Below are 24,711 nucleotides of genomic sequence, written 5' to 3'. Positions count from 1 at the left end.
AGTCATTAGCCGCTGTCAGTCTAACAACCTGCCGAGACGGAACGAGCAGGACTTAAAGGTTCGTCTTGATGGGTTTTTTTTGGTTGTTGTGTTGGTGATTATAGAGAGGGTCACGTGGCTTATCATGACACTGTGATGATAGGAACCTGCATGGACAAGTTTGAGGCTTCACATCTCAACAATATTGTGTTCTTACTTTCCTTTGTCCTTCCACTCTAGATCTTTTAAAAGGAGAGTGTATGTAAGATTGGAAACAATTATATATGTATGTGTGTGTGTGTGTGTGTGTGTGTGTGTGTGTGTGTGTGTGGGAGAGAAAGAGCGAGCGATGTTACCTCTGACAATGAGCTCAGCGAAATTGGAGACAGCGGCTCCGTAAGAGGACTGTGTAATACAGCGGTAAAGGTCCTGCTCCCCACGCTGGGTTCCACCTATCTGAAACCACGCCACCAATCGCCGCTCCCCAACTAATGAGCTGAGAGAGTAAGGTACCATGAGAACTCCGTTACGCCTCTGGAGGAAGTGGAGAGAGAGAGAGAGAGAGAGAGAGAGAGAGAGAGAGAGAGAGAATCTTGTATAGGTAATGATCTCAAAAATCAAAAAGCAATTAACACTTTGGACTTTTGGACTTTAACAAAAATGGACTTTAAAGGAGACTTCACAGAATTGCGGGCTACAGTTATACGGAGGTCTTCACGCAACAATATTACTGCTGCACTTCCAGATGTATTTGCCAATGACAGTCACACTCCAGGTTTGACTCCCCTGTCAAATAACAGTTATTAGCTCTGGCGAGTGTGGCTATCCTGTCAAGCGCTGGACCTTCTGATAACGTAGCCACACAGGTTTGACTCGGTGGGTTCTGAGCTACACTGAGCTAGGTTTCTTCAATCACTCAAAATCATTCTTTGGTTGGGTTTTTTATCGATGAAAAGGCTCTAGTTGGTGATAAAAAGCGTTCTCCCCCACAGGCACGAGCTGAAACATCTCAGAACAGTTCCACCTGTTCTTTTAAGAGGCTTTTAAACTTTTAAACATACATTTACTGATTCGTTTAATTATATCCGTAGAGGGAAGGAACCCTTTATACACAGAGCGCTGCAAGTGAGTAGCTGAGTACTTATGTAAACGTCTACACAGACATTAAGTATCATCAGTGACAAGGCAGGAGGGGTGCAGAAATAGGGAGGTCTGAAAGAAAGGAGAAGGTGACAGCACAGCTACTGTAATGGGAGGGAGAGAGAGACGAAGGCGTTTGAGGGGTTGATGAGAAATTTATAAATGTCACAGCACAAGCATGCTTTCTTGAACCCAGCATGCCCTCTCTCTTTCCATATATGTCTGTAAAACACACACACACACACACACACACACACACACACACACACACACACACACACACACACACACACACACACACACACACAGGTGGTTTAACAAAGCAACAGCTAGCACTATACGTGCTCTTGCGAAGTGCCTCTCCTTCCTGCTCTGAGTGGAGACACAGGAAATGAAGAGCCAGTGTGCACTCGGCACACAGGTGGGTGCACGCGCGTGCGCATTTCCCAGAGTTCAGTCTGAGGGCAGAGACGGATCTGTCAGCCGGACGTGCCGTGAAGGATGAAAGCGTGAATCCAGAGACACGCCGTGCCGGCATCCATGACGCAGCAGGGGGCGCCGGTGGAAAAAACCTCCCTGTAATCAGCACGGCGAACCTCCCGGAGGGCTGAGGCGTTCCTGTTGCACAATGTTTGGTCTCTGCAGCTAGACTTGACCTAATGCATGAAGGATTCTTCCAGAACGGTCCCTCACAATTAAAGGCTGAACAAAAACACCCCACCCCCACCTCCATCTGAAGTTCAGTTGTCCATTTGCAGCTCGGTTTGATTACAGATGTTTGTCTTTGATCGCAGCGGCATGGCAGACACCGAATGCAAATAAACTTGTTGGCAACTAGCCAGCGTCATTAAAACAGCGTGGGTGATCTGCGGCAAACACCTCCCTTCTTCTGCCAGATTTATTGCGTGCGTCGTTGGAAGCAGGCTCGGACTGACCGCGGTGTGCCGGCGACTGCGAGACCGGCGGAGATCTGGCAACCCGGACGAGGATGCTGTAGGATCGTCCTTTTTGCCAATCTGCATGAGTGGACCGGTCCGGAGCAACATCTGAGCTCCGAGGATCAAGGTCCATCAAACGGCGCCCAAACGTCCTTCTGTTGTGGCGACTGTGGTCAGAGGCCGTGACAACCCACGCCAGCTGCACGGGTGCAAAGAGGAAACGCTGATGTGCTAGCAGTGCTGTTTATCTCTGGCTCTGGACACTGTGGCAGAAGAAAGCAGTGAAGATGAAATTGAGAACACACACGTTCTTAGGTGGAGTGTTTAAGGAGTGCCGTCAAAGATTAATTAAGCCTTTTGAGTGGAAATGAAGTGTCTGTGTGAGGGTGTGTGTGTGTGTGTGTGTGTGTGTGTGTGTGTGTGTGTGCTTTCACATTCTATTTGTAAAGTGTACCAAAGTAACCACTACAAAAATCACATGGGCAGAAGGCAATAGACATCACTCCGTTTCATATCCATCCCACGCTGATCCACGTGTGCCTATATGTGAGAGAGCGCATGCAAGTATGTGTGCGAGCGCACGTGTGAGTGTGTGTGCATGCGTGCGTGCGTGTGTGCGTGCGTGCGTGCGTGCGTGCATGCGATTTTCAGAGGTATCCGTTCACGCACTCATGCAGAGTGTTTGAAAACGTATTTCCCTGTCCAGAAAGGGATTTATAGGACTCAAATTTACATATAAAAGACATCAGCGTATAGGGGGGGGGGTGGAGCTCCTGCTTGTGACTAAAGCCAGCGGCGGCATATCCAGCGTCAGGAGCTCATTTGCAGCAGGTCCTCACTGCAAAACTTCAATCGCTTTAGATGCGCCGGCTTCAAGGGGAGGGCGTGGGTCACGTGACCGAGCTCCCTGACGTGCCGACGAAGACTACCGATGCCTGATGATGGCTACCCACACAGAGGCGGCAGGGAAAGACCCCTGGGAGCCCCGCAGACGCACGGTAACACTGCAGCCAATGGAGGGGCCTGAGGGGCCCCCGGTGGTGAGGGCCACTGATGAATTTACTGTGAAATTAGTAGAGTGGGCTCGTGCGTTTGGGACGGCTCATGAGCCTCTACATGAGGGTGTGATGTGTCACACACTCCTGCATGGACACACTATACTCGCTATTACACATACACACTCACACACACACACACACACACACACACACACACACACACACACACACACACTTTATGTTTAAATTTTAGGCATTCATCAGATGCTTTTATCCCTTAGATACTTACAAAAGTGCTTTTGTCATCTACTCATACTACCTAGCCAGAACAGTAGGTTAGAGTTCAAGATATCATTGAACCAGAATGCTGCTGAAATACCGGAACCAACGCTGATAACTAGAAGTGCAAAATAAGCACGAGTTCCATATCAGACAATGACACACACAATAAGAAAACCCCAGTCGATCGGTAGTTCCATTTCTCAATGGTAGTATGAGTATCCATAGTTACAGGATTACTGGCCCTTTAAATATTCCACAACTAGTATTCAGTCTGCATTTGATGAAAGTAAATGACCAAATTATTCCACCATCTGCAGCCAGGACAACAGATTTCATGCTTGTGTACCATGAGACTTTAAGCATGGTGTTTCAAGGCAAACTGTACTTGAGGTTGGTGGTACTCGAGGTAGGGATCAGGCTCTGATCACTGTCATCATGTAGAGAGGGGCTAGTCCATGTTCGGCTCCGTAGACGAGCATCGGGGTTTCAAATCCGATGCGGCCAGCTACTAGAAGCCAGTGACAGCAATGTAGCTGTGGAGTGACATGTGATCTTTGGAAGATTGATGACCGGTCGTGCTGCTGCATTATGGATCTGTTGCGGAGGTCTGATGGCCTGCAGAGGAAGACCGACAAGACGCAGCTGCAATAGTCTAGCTTTGAAATGACGAAAGACTGCGTGAGCTCCTGTGTAGCACCTGAGAGAGAAAGGGCAGAATCCTTCGCACGTTAGAAGAAACCTGAAAGACCTTGTCAGGTCTGAAAAATGAGGCGAGAACTTGTTGTCCAAAGTTCTGCCCGGGCAGCTTCAGACGGCGATATCAGGGCATATTCGACAGTGGTGAGGTCATGGCGAGGATCGGGTGTTCTCGGGATGTACAGAAGTTCGGGGTTGAGCTTCAAGTGGCGGGCTGTCATCCATGGAGCAAGGTCAGTCAAGCATGCTGAGATATGCCTGGAAACCTGAGTGTCAGAAGATGGGATGGAAAAAAACCACACACACGCACACATACACACGCACACACACACACACACACACACACATACACACGCACACACACGCACACACATACACACGCACACACACGCACACGCACACATACACACGCACACACACACATGCACACGCACATGCACACACACACACACACACACACACGTGCGCACACACACGCACACACAGAAACACAGGCAGGCTCACCCGCTCACTCACTCACCTCCATGGAGAAGGGGTCCGTCTTTGACGTGCGTCCCGTAGCCGCACACTGAAAGGTGGCGTTCTGCCCCGCGTTCACCTCCACGTCTCCCAGCCTGGTGAAGTGAGGCACCTTATCTGCGAGAAGAAAGGACGCACGAAGCCGTCAGCAGCCGCTCACACTGCACCTGATCATGCAACACGCGAGCTTTAATGGAGTTCACAAGTTGTGCTCGATTCCCCATCTCTCTAGCTAATGTATTCCCTGCTCGTCACAGCCGGCCTGCGGGACATTTTCACCCCGGGCCACCCCTACGTCTCCTTCCTGGACTCTGATTCGGTTGGACTTCCTGCCTGAGGCTTCATTGATAGGTCCATCAGGAAGGCTCCAGTGCAGATTTCCAGGCCAAGTTCTCCCAGATTCTCTAGTTTTTTTCATTCTCTCCCCGAGCCACAACTAAGCGAGGTGTCTCCTTCACGTACCAAGAGCCAAACCAGCCACTGGAGCTCTTTTGTTTTCCTGTTCCTGCTTTATGGAATTATTATCCAGAAGAAATTCATCAGCTGCTCTCGATCGGCAAAAGAAATAAAGGCCCACGTCCCCTTTTCCTTCCACGTCTTCTAGTCTTTCATCGTCTTCCCTGTGATCATTATACGGGTTAATGCACGACTTTTAAAACTGATGGATGGCAAGATTGCTTCCGACTGCCTCGCCACTAAATCTCCCCATTAATGGATTCTGAACAATACTAATCGTGAAAGACGAGGTGTACGACTGCTCCCGGAGGCCCGGCCCACAGCCCCGGCCAAGACGTTCCGGCCGAGATGCTCCGGCTTGTTTCACGGGTCACGAATTTTTGGCTTTTGTACACATGATGTTTTGAGCCTGTGAACCATAACAGCGGCTGCACATTCTTATGAATCTACTCTCATGAGATCGTCCTGGGCAGAGATAAGGGCTTCAGTGAGGGATCGAACCCACAGATCCCGAAGCGAATCGTTTCAATGAGAGATCGAACCCAGATCCCGAAGCCGGACGCTGAAGTGCCAGAAAGAGGCCAATTACCATATTCTTGGAAGCATTTCTACCACACAGTGATCAAAAGGCTGTGTACTCTGAAAAGGAATAAAAAAAAGAAAGGTAATCTAATAAATAACCTAGGAACCATGAGAACTAGCGATTAAGATTTTTGTGTTTCCAAAAGGCGGGTGCTCAGATTTCTAAGTGCTCTGGCTCTAATAGCGGTGCTCGTGCCAGGGCTTTGTGCGAAGCTGAAATGAAGCGCAGACCTTCAGCGCCGCCCCTGTGAAGGCTGCGTGCATAATCGCACCAACCTGGCAGCACAAGCAATAATGGGCCGGCGCCAAACGCATCGAGGGCCATTGGACTGAAAGGACCCCGTCGGAAAAAGCCGCCATGAATGGACCCGATGAAAATCTCGATTTGTTCTGTGTCAGCGCCCTGCCAAGCGCCTGATCGGATCTGCCACTGTATAGAATTTTATTGCTTGTTTAATAGGTCTCAGCTATAATGGAGGGTGAGATATAAAACCAATTAATGCATTCAGAACTTTCTTAAGACACCTGCTGTGGACAGTTCTAACACTTGGCAATGAATTATTATGGACTTGTGTACTTTCTTGTGTTGTGGAGTAGATGAAAGGAACAGGCTAGCATTAGCCACCGTAGGGGCATTGTTATTATGATTTTACTGATGCTATTACCTCTAATAACTTCTGATAGGCAATGGCATTCATCATATGCAGTCTGCAGCTGACTCTCTTCTTAATATACTCCCTTAGAGATCTTGGGGAGATTCGTAAAGGCAACATCTCTTTTGATACTTCTGCCTGAGAAATGTGTCCACTTCAGAGAAATGTGGAAAACAACAGTAGACTTTGCATTCAAAGCAGCCCTTTTTTTTTTAGCTCCATCTATCTAACACCAGAGGCCCCGGCTCCATGGGTGCACAAAGGCTGCTGAATGCAGCTCTAAAACATACGAGCACGTTTGTAGCCTTTGAACGCACGTTTGTGCAATTTTGCGTCCCGCCCGGCCTGCATTGTCGGGGGAGGGCATTCGCAATTAAGAAGCAGGTGAAGGTGCTTATTGGAGCATGTGGTGAGGTACGGGCAATTTTGTAACAATTAAGCAAGACCCCTGAGGACTCGGTCTAAACCTAGTGACTCAAACAGTATGTCTAAACCCAGGGCGGTCACTTGAGGTTGATTCTGGCAGCAGGTGCACACAATGCTGTGGAGAAATTACAACATCTACAGTGGGTCAGGGAATAATGTCCTTCATAATCACAGTTATTGTACCGCATGGCGGCGGACGGAATTGATTGCTAACAGTTATACAGTTGGCATTCTTTATGGTATAGCTCAACCACTTATTTAAGTGTAGGCAACATGCAATGAATCATGTCAAAAGTTCTGTGTGATGTATAAGGGGGAAAGGGGTGTGTTAACCTCGAAGAGCCCAAGCTTTATGGTCCACGGCGTTTTCCGAGCCGTGAGAAATAATGCCCACCGCGGCCATGCTGTGTCCACGATGCCATTGTGCTTAGCAAAGCTGTTCGAGAGCTGTGGGGCGATTAATGTGATTGTCTCGGGCGACCCTGATTAATCGCAACGCCCTCCCATTTATTCTACTTCACCAGCCCATTTTACATGGGGACTCGCATGGCGCTGATATGAGCAGGAAAGTGCGGGCTCCTTCTGTGGTACACCCCCGCGTCCTTGTGGCAGCAGCCATCAAGAAAGCCGCTGCGATTTTCGGCCCACGGTGGCGCCGAGTACGGTTTGCGGCTCGTACAGCACAACGCACCAAGCGAGGACATTGTGAGAAGCCACAGAGGGCCAACGTTGCCTGTGTGTCCCGCCGGAGGAAGGCTGTGGGGAGAGGATGGTCTCCAGCCTAGGTGGGTGCTCTCCAGCTCCTGATCTGGCTCCTGTGGCCTGGGGCTCCTGGCTCTGGTGGGTCCAGTGTTCTGGGAAAAACAGGGTGGCCCAGTCCTCCAATGGCCTCTTTTTCTCAACTATTATTTATTTTTTTAAGCAGAGAGAGAGAGAGAGAGAGATGTGGATGGTTTATTAAAGGCCTGAGTCAAACTTGGCCTATTTAAAATATTCATTATGCTATTAATACGGCTTAGTACAATTAAGTCTTGGAAATAGCTAAACAGACACCAGGGAGCAGAGTGATCAAGTTGGAAAGCTGCCTGATTGGACAGAGAGCTGGGAATGAGCCTTTAAAGGGGGAAGGTTTGTGTGGCTGCAGTGTGTGTGTGTGTGTGTGTGTGTGTGTGTGTGTGTGTGTGTGTGTGTGTGTGTGTGTGTGTGTGTGTGTGTGGGGAACAAATACATGTTTGTCAGGGACAACACCACCATCTTCTAGTTTGCAGGAATGGATAAGCAAGAACGTTATTTCAATATCCAAGGCAAATTCCATCCGAGGCAGTCACATGTTTTAACAAGTGCGAATGTGTGTGCGCGTGTGTGTTCCTGCGTGCGTGTGTGTGGGTGCATGGACAAACCTGGCACTCCTAATAAGAGCGGTGCTTATTTAACGAGCGTGATGGGCCCGAGGAGGCGAACCATATGCACCCAGCCGGGGGGGCTGCGCCACAACTGCACCGGCAGAGGTGTAGCCATCCAAAACAAAGGTTCCCTCTCGTGGCCCGAGGGCGATAAAGCGCCGAGAGTATCCGGCCGAGTCTTCTGGAGACGGGGCAGGAGACGAAGACGCCTCCCTCAAGCCTGGCCGGTGTGAGGCTCTGTGGGTTTCATTAGCTCATAAACACCCCGTCCCATTTCCACTCATTAGCATCAGGCTGGATGAAGCCCCCTCAGAAAGGATTAGAGCGTGAAGGACCAGAGGGACCGGCGCTCGCCGCCTCACTGTGTGTTTAATAACCTCCAGCCAAGGAGCCACTCACAGTCACCCTAGGAGTGCAAGACAAGGACATAAAGTATTTATGGAGGGGTGTGTGTTTGTGTGTGTGTGTGTTTATGATTTATTTACACAGATAAAAAAAATACAATTTCGATACATACCCAGCTATCACTGTGCCTTAAGCTGACTTGACAGTACATCATAGATTGCAGTCAGCGAGAAGGTACGACAGATAATTAAACTGAATACAAAGCCAACCCACTCAAAATTAATGAACAAGCAAGTGAATAATTAAACACAACCTACAAATGTACAAAGATATACATCAGAATAAGATAAATGAACAGAAAATAGAGACACGGAGAGCAGTCAGACTGTGACTGTAGCGCAATGCCGTTAAGAAGATTTAGGAGAGGCAACCATATTTTGTTAAACTCTCACCCGTAGCCTCATAGGGAATACTCAGTTTACCAGTTTCATTTAAAAATCCATCTTTAATCCAAAGGGATCGGGACAGTAGGTGAAGGATTATCCAGTGGACAAGTATGAGTCACCTTGCAAGAAGGGCGAAAACAAGCCGTCGAGTCTGAAAACTGCGGGGGCGGCATGTGGCCCAACTGGGCCGACTAAGGGCGCCAGGCGAGTGACTCCAGCAGCGGCAGCAGACAGGGAGACAAAAACAGGATTGCCCAACCAGGAGAAGGAAGTCCAGAACATGTGTAATGAGGCAGGACCACGATGGCACCTGTCACACTGAGCGCTGATACCAGAATACACATGTGCAAGCGTCGGACCATCATGTTCTATGCACCATCTTATACTGTGGAACTGCAGTCTGAGCAGAAAGGAGCGTTCAAACTGTGTATTTGCCCCAGGATCGCTCTCAGTACCTACATCCAGGCCATGATCTTCACGACGACAACCGGGGGTGAGCACTGACATATACATCAGGACATTCATAAATTGCAAACAGTATATATATATATATATATATATATATATATATATATATATATATATATATATATATATATATATATATATATACACATATATACAAATGTCGATTTGGATTTGTACGCATGTGAAATGTGACAACATGTGTTGTGAAAAGCGCTATACAAATAAACTTTGATTTGATTTGAAATAAGTTAGTTCTGGGTAGCCGCACAAGCTGGTTAGCTAATCAAATGAAGCAACTATTCCAGAAGTATACGTGTCCTTTATATACATTTAGTTCCGTAATCAGCAATCATACTGCATACATGCCATCTAAGATGGAAAGGGGGAATAATTGTGGTCATAAACAGTTAGTGGGAAATCCATAGTGCCGTATAAGCCAGATCCAAATCTTTAAATGACTTTTTTAATAACATTCTTACATTATTTGCGGGGGAAGGGGTACACCTGAAAGCAACGTCAGGCCGGAGGTCGATGAGGAGGCACTCTCCACATGTAACCACGGTGATGGTTGACGAGGAGGCACTCTCCACATGTAACCACGGTGATGGTTGGTCTCTGGGCTTCTTAAAGTAGTATAACAAGGTAGGCAGCACATTGGCTGGCCTGTAATAAAGTAAGAAATTAATGAGAACCAGTCAACCCACTTTCTTTGGATTCTGGAAAATGTCTTTTTTGTATCTTTGGGACTTTTTATACCAACTGAACTGGGAAATAAGGCTATCAAGTGAGGAGGAAAAGGATTTTGGAATGAAAACGATTATGCAGTGAAACTGATATAAAAAGTACAGAGTATTTTGGTTTAATAGTATTTCTCCTACTGGCCAGAGATAAAGAAAGCTGAGATCAATGTTGGAAATCATCAGCCAAATGAGTGAGCAAAGGAGGGAAATGTTTATCAAATAAATCCTTAAAATCTTTAGTTACATTGACAGCCAAGTACTTAAAGTACTGAAAAGAAGTATATTCAGTAATTGTCTAACGTTGTGAAATGAGAGGCACTCTCTAATGAAGCCAGTTTAATTTGTATTGATAATAAGAAGGAAGAACAGGATTTAAGCATTGCACTAACATCTTAACCAAGAGCTTAACGCGGGGGCCTTGGGTACATGGGAGATGATGGCCAGACGTTGGGTGGGGGAGAGGAGGCCAGCTTCAAAGGAGTCAATAACCGTCTTAACGTCTTAAGCAGCAATAGTGCTAATTTGTTTGAGAATGTCTTTAGACCTTCTGCCAGAAAACCTGGACGTTGTCTGTTTTGCATTCATTCTAGGGAGCTTTCAATTTCATCTACGGTAAAAGGTTTGTTTAGCTTAGAAGCAGTTTCTGAGGCAATTTTAGGAAGATTTAGAGAGTCAATTGTGAAAAATTGTGCTTTGTCAGCGTTACCTTCAGAACGGCCATATAAAAATTCATAAACTGGTCGTTAATCATTTGTGGGTTAACTGTGAAGCCGCTGGGAGCACCAATCAGAGCAATGAGGTGTGGGGACAAAGACTTGCGTAACTGAAGTAACTGTACAAGGAAGTTCATTTATATCTGTTAACTTTATCACCAAACGCATACTAAAAATGACACAATTTGTGTCACATTTAAACCGTCACTTTATGAACTTAGAATATAATATTCCACCTTTGTGGTGAGGAACAGCTTGGCGAGAGCCAGGCCGACAGGCAGTGCGTCCGTATCCTCGAGTTCTGCCAATTCTGTAAAGCGTTGGACTGATTCTCTGTATCAATTCTTCTCTGATATGAGTTCTCCTTGCATATTTCCCAGATTATATTCCACAGAAATATTGGAATTACAGTTTTTGACGACTGCTAACATGCGTTTGTCCAATCTGTAGTGACATTTTCAAAACTCTGAACACAGTGAACACAACATCAGTCTTCAGTGGATATACAATTAGTACAATTCATGTTGTTTTTGCACAAAATGCAGTCATTTTACATCCAATATCATCCAATTATCCAATAACAAAATTCTGGATCATTTTTGTCTTATTTACAAATGTTTGCACATAGCATGTCAAAAATGAAAACCTAAGGTTCAAAACCTTAAATATTGTATAAAATGCAAAGTTCTGCAAAAACAAAGGCAGCTGAAAAGCTATTACTGTACATATAGATCAATTAAATAAAATGAAGTACAGTAATGTACCAGGTCAGAGTTGAGCAAATATAACAATTTGTCCTGCAATCTCAAGTGCTGGTTTGGTCCTTCACAAATGCCAGATTGGTCCCTATAACAGTGACCGCCTTCTTTCGTTTTTGAATGAACTCTACCAACAACTGGTTCCAGAAGTAGAAAGGGAACAGGTGGGAGGAAACACAAGGACATTTGTGATGGGACAATGCAGCATTCTGTCATTCTCATGTCATCACAAACTGGTTTATAGATCATCCAAGAGTGACGTTCCTTTTCCTCCCGCCCATCTCGCCTTTCCTCAACCCCACTAAGGAATGTATAAAGAGAAAACTTTGTTTGCGTTGTGAAATGCAGAGTTGTTATTTAGTTAAGAAAATGCGCTTTTACACGCTATTAACTATTTGGCTATTTGTGTGAGGTCAGTGTGTTGCTGTGTTTAGAGTTTTGACAATGTATCACAAGTACTGTGAAACGCATGTTAGCAGTCGTCAAAAACTGTAAACCAATGGTTGGTATTTTAAGCAAATGTGCTTTTGAACAGGATATTAACTATTTGGCTATTTGTATGAGGTAAATGTGTTGCTGTGTTTAGAGTTTTGAAAATGTATCACAAGTATTGGGAAATGCATGTTAGCAGTTGTAAAAAAACTGTAAGATCAACTACAATGAACAGGCCAGTGCAGTTGTTTATAGTCTTGAACTCTGAGTGCAGGATCACCAAAGGAACCATGTCAAAGAGCCCCCCAAGAAAGAGATGTCTACAATGGCAGCTGCATGGTCAGATATTACAGCGCAGATACATAAGCAGGGACTGACAGAAGGGTGAAACTATTGTCCAAAAGGAAGAAAATCAATCTGTGAAAAAGAATTGTTGACAGAGAAGAAAAGAGGAATATTGACTTGGCTTTTTTAAAAGAGCGCCAGATATCTGACATGGCAAATTGCTCTAAAAATGACAGAATGACTTTGCTTATTTAGAGAGGGCAGAACGTCTGTTCGAGCAATTGTCTGAACAGCAGTCAAGGCAACAGTTACAATCCCCTCCAAGTATTAACTGACTTGAGTTTAAGTCAGGAAGTGAAAATAATGATTTAAAGAAGACGCCATTATACGCGTTTGGGCCATGAAAATTGGCTAGAATGAGCTAGGTTCCAAAAATCTTCCCAACAACTCTAACAAAGCACCAGTTTGTGTCTGACTGTGGACACTGAAAACGGGACTGATTTATGAATACGGATTTACACCTCAAGCTGAGGTAGAGAATGAGCAATGGTGAAGCCGGCCAGCCCTGCCCCTATGGATTCTGAGGTGATCTTATGACTTAAGGTGACTCTCTTGCATAAATGCTATTTTGGTACCTAAGTTCAATGGTACATACTGTATGTTCATAAGGTCAATTACCACTTTAGCTTAGTGAATGACAATGGAGCGCACTATTAGCAATATACAAGAATAATAGCTGATATTCTGCATTAACAGAGCAGTGACCAAACCCCCATTTGAGCAGGGGAAAATTATGTCTCACCAGTTCACCATGAATGTTTCACCATGATTTCACCATGAGAAAAAAGAACAATTCAGCAAACCAAAAGGAGGCAACAGCACCTCCTCACCCCCACCCTCACCCCCAAGCAAGGTAGAGTAGTCCGCCATTAGTGTGATGGTGTTTTCTTATAAGATGGAGTAGTCCATCTGTACAGTTGTCTTGTAAGGTAGAGCAGTCTGCCTGTAGTGTGATGGTGTTTTCTTATAAGGTCAGCAGTCTGCCTGTAGTGTGATTGTGTTTTCTTATAAGGTCAGCAGTCTGCCTGTAGTGTGATGGTGTTTTCTTATAAGGTCAGCAGTCTGCCTGTAGTGTGATGGTGTTTTCTTATAAGGTCAGCAGTCTGCCTGTAGTGTGATGGTGTTTTCTTATAAGGTCAGCAGTCTGCCTGTAGTGTGATGGTGTTTTCTTATAAGGTCAGCAGTCTGCCTGTAGTGTGATGGTGTTTTCTTATAAGGTCAGCAGTCTGCCTGTAGTGTGATGGTGTTTTCTTATAAGGTCAGCAGTCTGCCTGTAGTGTGATGGTGTTTTCTTATAAGGTCAGCAGTCTGCCTGTAGTGTGATGGTGTTTTCTTATAAGGTCAGCAGTCTGCCTGTAGTGTGATGGTGTTTTCTTATAAGGTCAGCAGTCTGCCTGTAGTGTGATGGTGTTTTCTTATAAGGTCAGCAGTCTGCCTGTAGTGTGATGGTGTTTTCTTATAAGGTCAGCAGTCTGCCTGTAGTGTGATGGTGTTTTCTTATAAGGTCAGCAGTCTGCCTGTAGTGTGATGGTGTTTTCTTATAAGGTCAGCAGTCTGCCTGTAGCTGCACTTGTTAGTAACATCCGTGTCACTGGACTCAACTGCTCAGTCACTGTAGAGATGCTAGTGATTCAAAGGTGGATTTGAATTAGGCCACAAGTGTGGCTCTATGCTCATTCAACAAGCGATTAATCATTGCCGTATTTATGTTAGCCACAGGTGGTGAAGTTCCATTGTGGCCCTGTCAGCCTGTTTCCCCCTCATTTTAGACACTGTGATTCATATTTAAAGAGTACCAACACTAAAACAGGCCTTTTCATCATTTAGATGGAGAAGGAGGTTCTCCTAGACGCGGTGAAGAAGGTGGAGGAGAGTCCCCGCATGCTGCCGACCTCGCATGCGCTCGCTGTCATTCTCTTCGTGAGGGTCAGATGTTGACAGATAGAATGTGGCGGCTATGTTACATTTGTCTTCTTGAGGAAAAATGAAATTTACTTGGGAGAATGAAACAAAAAAAAACCAAAAATGAACTTTTGGTTGCTAAGGTTAAGGTTAGAGTGACAGTATGTGTGTGTGTGTGTGTGTGTGTGTGTGTGTGTGTGTGTGTGTGTGTGTGTGTGTGTGTGTGTGTGTGTGTGTGTGCGCGTGCGTGTGTGTGTGTACACACAAGTGACAGAGAGAAGGCATGTTTGAACATGATACTGCACAGCCAAAAGTCTAGCACATATGCCTGCTACACTACTGGTCCTTATTTGAAAAGACACCTGCCTTCTCCGACACTGACTGGAGCACAAATTGCAAATTGTACAGTCTACATTTACCTGCGAACAAATGAATAATGATGCAGCAGACAGAGGAACCTGATTTTCCTCAAGCTTCAGCTGAGCATGGTGTTCTTCATAGAGCTCTCCGAGAAGCCTGTGACATGTGGCAGGGACTGAGCGGCCGGGGCAGAACGAGCTGCTTCTTGGGAGGCGAGGAGGAGGTGCTCTCTCCTGGGAGTTGCATCACGGGGTCCAGAGAAACCTCGCCGTGGCGGGATGAAAAAGCCACCAGCTCCAGGGGAAACTGTCCCCAGGGCCCCTGTGATGTCCAGTGTGCAATATGGCAGCAATAATGCAGACGTGGTGTGAGACAGATGAGATGTGCTTGGCATGGGCACGCAGACGGAGAAAAACATCCGTCACACCTGAAGCGGAAACGCTTCTATTTATCCTGACATTCTGTGCACTTACACCTGGTCCTCTAGGGTGTGAAGTTCAGCAAACACCCCCCCCCCCCCCCCCAAAAAAAAAAACATCGTAAATTAGACCATGTTTAGCTATTAGTAAATGGTCTCAGATAAATGTACCTAGATGTCATTAGATCGAGCTGGTATTACCCTTCATGTCGTGTAACTGTGGTAGTGCTCATTTGGAGGCAAAGTGATTTCCATTTCAAGGCAGTGGAATAAAAATGAAATGGGTCAAGCACAGCTTAGTGGGTGCTACAGGCTGGGTGTAGAGACATCCATCTAGAACAGGAGAGTGCACCACCTCCCCCTAGATCAGGATGGGGCAACACTCCCTTCTATAATGGGAGAGAGCTGATCTTCCCTCCACAGCTAGGGCTGCGGAGAATCCAGCACCAATATGGCACCAATTGCTATATGATCAGTATCTACTGGACCGAACTGCAATGCAGATTTTAGTGCCACTTAAAAAAACGGTTTAGTGAAAAAAATTACATAATTTTACACTTATCACAGTCAATCAGCTATGGCTTCAAGTTCACATTTTGTTTCTTTAGTTCAAACCAAAATCTGCTAGCAGCGATAATATAGAGGCTTTGTAAATAAACTATTTCCTTCTCTCAACCTGAACTGCATGCAGGTCACTGCCCGTGGTGGTCACGTTCTCCTTCACTTTTACACCTCACAACATCGTAAAACACATCACCTACCCCGAGAGAAGTCTGGCCATGTATTTATGAAGGCTAGAAAAGTGGAGAATCACCTCAAATGAAGTTTATGCTCCTTGGAGGGGGTTCCCCAAATGGAGGGATTTATGTTTCGAATTTAGAATTTGCCTTACAAATAATAACACGTGCATTCTTTAATGTCATTTTGTAAACACATCAGGGCCCAGCACTATTTTAAAAGTATGATTTTAGCACCAGAACCCAATCTTCAACAGAACAGGTCTGTGTCTCCCTCTACAACAGGAGAGATCTGCACCTCCCACTACCAGAAGGGACAGAATGGAGGGAAGAATGGGGCCATGTGAGCGTAGCAAGACGGCACCGTGTTTTCCCAGCCCGCTTGTGAAGAGGGGCGGATTATGAACACAGAGTGCGGTGAAGCAGGACGGAGGGAGTTGCCTCCTTCCATTTCTCAGAAACAAATGAATGCCTTGGACGAGAAGGGCGGCGGGGCGGAGGAGAGGCCGGGCAGGCGGGCGGAAGGGGGCGAATCGCACCTCCGTCACGCCCATTCGGGCAAGGAGAACGTCTGGGGGGAGAGACGGGGAGGAGCCGTTTGTTCTCCCTGCAAGGGGCGTGACCTGGTCTTACGCCCACATTCAGCAGAAGGGCAGAGAGACAGAGGAGAGAGAGACTGCAGATGTGTGTGTGTGTGTGTGTGTGTGTGTGTGTGTGTGTGTGTGTGTAAAGGTACTTACAGCAGGGGTAGTTCAGCAGCACTATGTCATCCAAGCCAATGTAGCCCTTCTGCTCAGCCGAGACTGTGGCTTCAAATATGACCTGTGCACACCAAAGGCAGGAAGACATGTGAACACACGCAAGCACCAATATGGGGCTCAGCCGCCCACCACTTACCCATCTGCCTTTAGTGTTGAACTGCACAATGCACCCTTACGTTCACCCACCCAGCAGATGGGTGGCGTCATGATTCACTGCAATTCTTCCGTCTTTTGTTCTTTTAAAACAACACCCCCCCCCCCCACACACACACACACACACACTAAGAATCCAAACCTTGCTCTCCATTGGCCAATTACAGCTCAAACACTCCCCATCAGTCACCCCTCGCGACGTGCCCTTTAGCCACTACGCTAACACAACAGCACGCAGCTAGCGTCCCGCGCCAGGAGAACCGTGTGCTGTCAGCGCTAGACGACTGATGTCTGGATGGGGTGCTGCTTATGCTCGGGTCCCAGATGACGTCCAAGCTGGCGGGCCAACGGGAAGAAGTAGCGGAGCGGCCCGCTAAAGCTAGGACGCTAGCGCGGTGTTGCTAATACATCACAGCGTAAGTGCCTGAGCAGGATCGATACAGCCCAAGGCCTGTGCAGGTGGGAGCGGGTCTGGCACCCATTCTAGGCTAATTTATTTTTATTTTTCATTCTTATGAGCCGTTACAGGAGTCCAGCCAATTAACTTCACCATCCATCAGCCGCGGACGCATCGCTGCATCGATTGGCCCATTGTTCTCCCTGACCCCGCCCCATTACAGCTGTCCACATCTGCACCAGTGCGAGGAAAAGAGAGGGAGGCAGGCAGACGGTGTGTGTGTGTGTGTGTTGAGATAGATAGAAGACAGGAAAAGTATGTCATGTTTTTATGATTTGTAGTAATTCATTTTCAGTTGTTGAATTATACAGAATCATCACACTAAGAACAAAGAACTGAAGGAAAACTATAACCAGCTACCAGACCTATCGAATGTAAAAAAAATGACTTATTTAAGAAGAAAAAGAAGGGTGGGAAGAACTGTGAGACTGTGTGTGTGTGTGTGTGTGTGTGTGTGTGTGTGTGTGTGTGTGTGTGTGTGTGTGTGTGTGTGAGAGAGAGAGAGAGAGAGAAAGAGAGAGAGAGAAGCCCATGATACAAAGTCCTTCTCAGCAAGTGATAGATGGAGAGAAGTTGAAAAAAGTGTTGCAACACTGATATTGGCAGACACTGCAAGCCTGATAGCATCTTTAATATTTGATAACAAGCCACCCTCCTCAGCTTCAGCACCTACAGTAGCAAGAGCGTAGAATAAATTTAGCACGCAGAAATCTCTCTTGCAGAATATTTGCGAATTGAGATGATTCCAACCTTCATTTTAATGTTACGTTTCCTCTATTTTGATTCCTCACCCACTCTGGCACAGAGATGCAGAACAAGTGCAGTAGCTAGCGCTTCAGACAGGTACACAGTTGCTAACACGCTAGCGCTTCAGACAGGTACACAGTTGCTAACACGCTAGCACTTCAGACAGGTACACAGTTGCTAACACGCTAGCACTTCAGACAGGTACACAGTTGCTAACACGCTAACACTTCAGACAGGTACACAGTTGCTAACACGCTAGTGCTTCAGACAGGTACACAGTTGCTAACACACTAGCGCTTCAGACAGGTACACAGCTGCTAATACGCTAGCACTACAGACAGGTACACAGCTGCTAATATGCTAGCACTACAGACAGGTACACAGCTGCTAATACGCTAGCACTACAGACAGGTAGTGCTATACCATTGCTAACACACTTGCGTCGCTAACACAGTAGTGTTGTACAGATGCTAATTCACTACCACCTCAGACAACTAGTGCTATTCAGATGCTAACACACTACCGCTGCAGACAGCTATTACAATTCAGATATTAACATACTAACATCACAAAAATAGTGTTTTTAGCTGCAAGTGTGCTGCTTTATCACTGAAGTTGCTCTCACTTATGGAGAAAATGAGTAAGAGTAAGGATAGTGGTTGGAATAGTGTACTAGAGAACACTGCCCCACAGTCCAACTAATATATATATAATGTGTCTGTGTATAATATATATAATGTATAATGTGTCTGTGTGTGTGTCTGTGTGATATATATATATATATATATATATATATATATATATATATATATATATATATATATATATATATATATATCAATTTGAGATTGCCAACACACAGCTCTAACCCTATTGATTTAGCCTATCGATTTCTGCTGCTCGTGAAACCATCTGATTGTGGTTGCAGGCAACAGGCAACAGAAAGCAGAACACAGGCAAATATATTTCTAAGGCACCTGCTGTGACGCTCAAGGTTTAAAAAGACCAAACAAACAAAAAAAAAAAAACAACAGAGGCCTGTTAACAGAAAGGAAAGCCTTCCAGAGATCCTGGGATGTATTTCCGTGCACATCAAGGCAATGACCCAACACACAGTGCCAAGGCAATCAAGGAGATCACTGAGCGGAACGCGGAGGATTGGCCAAGTCCATCTGCACGCAGTTCTGAATCTGAATTGATTGTAAAGCCTGTGCCGAGGAAGCTTGGATTAGTGTCCCCACGGATGAAGGTGTTGCTAACAGGGCGCTCCGTTTCTGGACAGACTGCATCACGGCTTCGAGGCATCAGTGCATCAGGGTATCAGGACATCACTGTATCGAGACATCAAGGTATCAAGGCCTCAGTGTATCAGGGCATCAGGGTATCGGGACAGTAGTCCTCCCATTTTGCACAAAGCATGGCTTGTTTCAGCCTTTTTTGCTAGCAGATCAATTGTCCATTACCAGGGAGGATTCGGTGCATAGATAATCCTTTTATTTTTGTTTTGTTTATTCAGTTACTTGATTTGAGGGACAAAAATGATGTCCAAGGGATACAAAAGGAAAGACTCGTTTAAAAAACAAACAAAGATGCCCAAAAGGGGAAAGTTTCACCTCCAAAGCGCACGGGAGGTAGCTGACTTGGTAGATGGAGCACCGAAGCATTCCAGAACGTTCTGGATGGGTGGACAGCCAGCATAAATCAGACATGCAGGCTTGGTAAACAGCTGAAACAATCTCATGCATTTGAACATGAGCAACAGCTTCGCCCTCCTGAAACCCAGAGGCACCGACGGAATCAATGGAGCCGAATTTGAAAAACATGCCCTCGGCGCCGCCCGTGCGTACGCGGCCAACCCACCCACTACGAGGGGAAGGAGGACACAACAAAGGCCCAATTTGCTGCATGGTTAATAAAGCCTGTACTCTATCTTCGCTGTGCACGGGGAAGATTATTTAAATCTATTATTATGTCCGACTGCTGAAGCTCTTTCTTAGCTTGCCAAAGCCGACCCGCGGCCAGGCTTTGATTTATCTTTATTGGCAGCAGCCGCTCTCTGAGAGCATCGGAAACGTGTCGCTAGCCTGGGTCTGTCGCCTCGTCTCACGGAAGGGGGCGAGGATGGGTCGAGCCGTCAGCTGGTGCCGACCCTCGCGGCTGACTTGGGTCGACGCGAGCGTGGGGAGCTGGCCTTTCACGCAAGAGTCCCGTTAAGGAAATGTGTTTATGCGCTGCTGGTGTTGCGCGACGCCTCGGTCTACGAGCGGCGAGTTCAGCCAGAGCTGAGAGGAGGTGTCCGACGGCAACCGAAAACTCAGCGGAGCGAGCTAGATATGGAGACGAGGGCGAGGACAGTGTTTCTACGGAAACAGATGGAAAGAAACAAACATAAGCAGCGTGTGGTAACGAGTGCAGGTGATGGGTTTGCTTAAGGAGAGAGGGCGAAGTTTAAAAAAACAGAGAAAATAAGGGCAAGAAATAAACAGATGCCAGCCTGTGGAGGAAGGACAGCTCCCTCCCGTCTCGCCGAGGCTGGGCCACGTCTCATCTGTACTCCACCATCCCCGTGTGAAAGCGGGTGCGGCGAGGACGACGGGGAAGCCTCACCAGCCTGTACGGGCGACCTCAGCAACACTCAGGGTCTTCACCAGCACAGCAGCTCATGATATCTGAGCCGCTCCGTCTCGGAAAAGAAGAAGATGTCTTCTCCCACATCCACACAGTGAAAGACACGCGGAGCCCTGCTATGTGAATACGATTTCTTTTCTTTTATTTATCTGTGTGATTTAATGAGAAATAAGACTCTCGTCCTTTCTCTGACTCTGCACGCATCACTTCTTGTCTGCTTTCTCCTTTTCTCAATGCCTGCGTGCGCCGTCTCATGCGCTGACTAAATCGCCTCCCCGATGAACCAAGCACCCAGGCGAAGGACTGGCGATATCCACCCCCCGGTGTTGTTCGAAGGCCAACCGTGGAGTGCCATGGAAGTGGATTGGGACGGCGCAGGCAGGTGTGCTGGGTGGGATTAGGAGTGGGGCGAGCCGAACGTCTCCAGACACGAGCCGGCACACCCCAGGGGCTCAGGCACTGATCTCACCCCTACTGCTGTACAACTCTCTCTCCCTCTCTATGTCTCTCTCCCTCTCGATGTATCTCTCTCTCTCCATCTCTATGTCTGTCTCTCTCCCTCTGTCTCTCTTTATATGTGGTGGCCTTTCTTTGAATGGGGAGTCCAGCAAGCCTTGGGGCCATGGAGGCTGGGCTGGGTTAGGGGGAGAAGATCTTTGTCTGGGGGATTGGAGTGGAGCATACAGAGCTTGTGCTGAACTGCAAGCACCATGACAGGACGACAGAGTGAGTGGGAGAGAGACAGGACGAGACGAGACGAGTCCTTGATGAAAGTGAGAGATGGAGTGAGGGATGAAGGCAGAGGCATGAAGAGAGCCACAGAGAGGGATGCAGAGAGAAAAGCCCCCTAAGGCAAATGGGAGAAAGAAAGAGAGAATATCCATAGGGACAGACTGGTCTATATCTGTTCTTATTAATGAACTCAGCCTTTATAGTATAGAGTGCAGCATACAATGCATATGACAGTAAAGCTTAGCACATCCCATTGATGCTAATTCTATCATCATATATTCATACTGCTTCCATTAGAAGTGTTATTCATAACATCATTAATTGACTGCTTCATTTATGCAAAAAGATACATGGAAGATATAAAAAAAGCAGTGATGTTGAATATCGAGTGGGTTAGTGAGGGAATGCATGTAGATGAAAGAGCAGGCAGAGAAAGGCATGACGGAAGCTGGAGAAAGAGAGAGAAAGACAGAGATGGGGAAGGGGCAAAAGAGAGCAGGGACACAGGAGATAAGTAGAACCATGGCCTTGGGCCCCCTCTCCCTCACACACACACACACACACACACACACACACATACACACACACACACACACACATGCGTGTGCGTACCCACATATACACGCACTGTCCTATGCACTCCAGTATGCTCATCTACTCTGATTACCTGCCTCATTGCCTGCACTTTACAGCACAAACAGAGCAATCTGTGGGCGCGTGTGTGTCGTCCCAAGAGGGACACCTAGTAAAGACCACGCAGATCACTCACCGTGTGCTTACATAAGCTACAGCCCCAGAGAGAGTTACAGCATCACGCACCTGTCAGGACACCTCCATCTTACCGCGAGAACCGTAGCAAAGTGCGGCCATGGCAGACACACACACACGCACCCACGCGCACACACACATACGCACCCACGCGCACACACACATACGCACACACGTGCACACACACACACACCTCAGTATGTCAGGTGCTAACTGTTATTTTCTGTGTGAAAAGGGTAAAGATGAAGAGACAGTACTGATTACTGCCTGATGAGGGAAAGGGAGAGAGAGAGAGAGAGAGAGAGAGAGAAATGGAGAGATGATAAATTAAGTTAAAGTATGACTCATCTCTGCCCCATATCTTTGACTCAGGTCCAACACAAGTGAGGTCAATCGTTCACGCGGTGACCGTGTGCTTAGACAATAGCACACGCACAAACACGCACACACACACGTGAGTGTGAGCACCACTTAATGGCCATTAGCACATGTTTTGGCTGTGACGGTGCGACACTGACATATTAATCACAGGCCTTAATGAGGTGACACCAGTGTGCACTCCAACCCTTCTCCCCAAAGCAGCCTCGTCTACACCCGCCAACTTCAGGACCATGGAGAGCACCGCATGAACCAAGCAACATAGCTCACAACTGCATGGATGATCAATTTCACCCTAATTAAAAATACTGGGAAAGAGCCTGATGGTGACAAGTGGATGTTTGTATGTATATTTATGTGTATATGAGTTAGCCTGTGTGTGTGTGTGTGTGTGTGTGTGTGTGTGTGTGTGTGTTCCCTCTCACCTGGTACTCGCTGGGCCAGAAGGTGCTTACGGCCAGCTCCACCTGATGCCACTGGCGGCCGTGAGCACCCGAGATGTTCCACACGGAGTTCCCGCGTGGGCCGCCATTGACGCGCACGTAGACGGCCAGCGTGCCGGGGCTGTGGCCGTCGCGGCTGTACAGGAAGTAGCTGAACTGCACGCAGTGCGTGTCGTTCTCACTGAGCGGCCGGAGCAGCAGCTGTGCCCTCTGACCCGGCCCGTGCTGCGTGGAGTTGACCAGCATGTACGAACCTGGAGAGAGAGGGAGAGAGGGACAGGGCGGGAGTGAGAAAGGAGGAGGAGGAGGAGGTGGAGGGGGGGGAGTCAGGTCAGCAGGAGCAGATGCAGACGGAGTAGCTCCTCTCCATGGGTGGGGTGATTAATCAGCATGGGCAGAACGGAGGCCCTGTCGCATGTACAGTGGCGTGCGGGACGTCTCCATCTGTTGGACTGAGGGACAGGGTGTAGGAGACGGAGGCAGCAAACAACTCTCTCCATCCTCACCTCCCCTAAGGGGAGTGGAGACTAATGGGTGGAGGAGTGAGTTAGGAACTCTGACGCCTCCCGCGTGAGTCCCGCACTGAGCTGCAGGACGGCTCACGTTATGACACATTCCATCCACAAAATGAAGCCTGTTCTGTGCTTTTGTGATTATGAGACACAGAGAGAGAATCATAACAAGCTCGAGTCACATTCCAGTCACTTTAGATGTTCAGTGAACTCCAAAGGAGAGATAATTGGCTGCCTAGCAGTATTACATAGCTTAGCCAGTCTGTCGACATACTCCTGATTGGTTGGCAAGACAGCCTGTTTGTCTGTGCATCGAACACGAGTGCAATAGGGACTGTATAGATGTATGCCTATTGGACAAATCCTGACTGTCTGATTGTCCTTTTTTCTGAATCTGTCTGTCGGACACTTTCTGACCTGTGTGTTTATAAATACATGGCTGTGAAGTTGGAGCAAGGCAGGGGGCATTGTGGGTAATGTGATAGAGAGGAGGTATAATTGGCACAGTGATGACAGCTACACTTCTCCATCATTAATCACACTGACACAGTTATTAAAGTCCTAATGTTTGCCAGGAGGGCAAGTGTGCGCACACATGTACACACACACACACACACACACACACACACACACACACACACACACACACACACACACACACTCAACCTGGTCCAGGTCCAGCTGACCTTTCACTCTATCTCAGTGGCAGGTAATGTGATTAAGATCCCCATTCACTTTATGGGGCTATTGTTTTCTATCCTTTTCTATTCTCTACGACTCTCTCCATCTCTCTTTCTCAGAATAATCGTGTAATCTTTGTCTCTCCTCAAAGCTCAAAACAGAAGCCCCACAGGAAAAAAAAAGCCAACATTGAAAATCTCAAACAACTGACGTAACAGGTGGTAGATGTCAAGTACAATTAAATGTGCAAGGCACTTCAAAAGCACTCCCACTGCTAAAATTAGAATCTAAACAAGTAGCATCAAAAGTTTCTTGATTGTCTGAGTGCACAAGGTATGCTTACTTTGAGGTTCATGGGACTGGGGAATTTGTGAGTGTCGAAGGCAAGCTGTTGCAGGAGGGATTTGCCTGCTTACATGCCATTTGCAATCAAATGTAGAGCGTTTATGAAGTCCTCCTGAGCTTAAAAGTCCATCGAGCGTGGCACAAGATTATTCATGGGAGGGGGTAACATATGGCAACAAGGCAGCAAAGAAGAGAGGCAGATGGCGGACATATTTCCCAAGGTGACTAGAGTCTTGACATCTGAACTGAAAAACAGTATGGAGCCGAGAGGGTCTGGACAGTAATTATATAGAGGGCAAAAAGCATAGTGTAACTAAGAGTTGAAGGGGCGTGCATGATGGAGGCGTGACATGATGGAGTGCCAGCAATC

At 47.0% G+C, this 24,711-nt stretch overlaps 1 protein-coding gene across 5 annotated transcripts in view; it reads right to left on the bottom strand.

Moving 5' to 3' along the window:
• ptprua (protein tyrosine phosphatase receptor type Ua) overlaps positions 1–24,711 on the bottom strand; it is a 155,832-nt gene that overhangs the window by 51,968 nt on the left and 79,153 nt on the right. For 4 of the 5 annotated variants that reach the window (XM_077009735.1, XM_077009734.1, XM_077009732.1 and 1 more), the window contains exons 3-6: positions 22,786–23,057; positions 16,477–16,558; positions 4,554–4,669; positions 336–513 (exon numbers count right to left, since the gene is read on the bottom strand). In XM_077009735.1, the coding sequence (XP_076865850.1) occupies positions 336–513; positions 4,554–4,669; positions 16,477–16,558; positions 22,786–23,057 (648 nt within the window). Of the gene's footprint in view, positions 1–335; positions 514–4,553; positions 4,670–16,476; positions 16,559–17,857; positions 17,911–22,785; positions 23,058–24,711 lie in introns of those variants that run through there. The other variant, XM_077009737.1, reaches the window with a different exon arrangement.

Source organism: Brachyhypopomus gauderio, chromosome 6 (genome assembly GCF_052324685.1).
Source record: "Brachyhypopomus gauderio isolate BG-103 chromosome 6, BGAUD_0.2, whole genome shotgun sequence".
NCBI classification, from domain to species: Eukaryota; Metazoa; Chordata; class Actinopteri; order Gymnotiformes; family Hypopomidae; genus Brachyhypopomus; species Brachyhypopomus gauderio.
The sequence above is the reverse complement of the archived record's forward strand: the minus strand, read 5'-3'. Positions and strand labels throughout refer to the sequence as shown.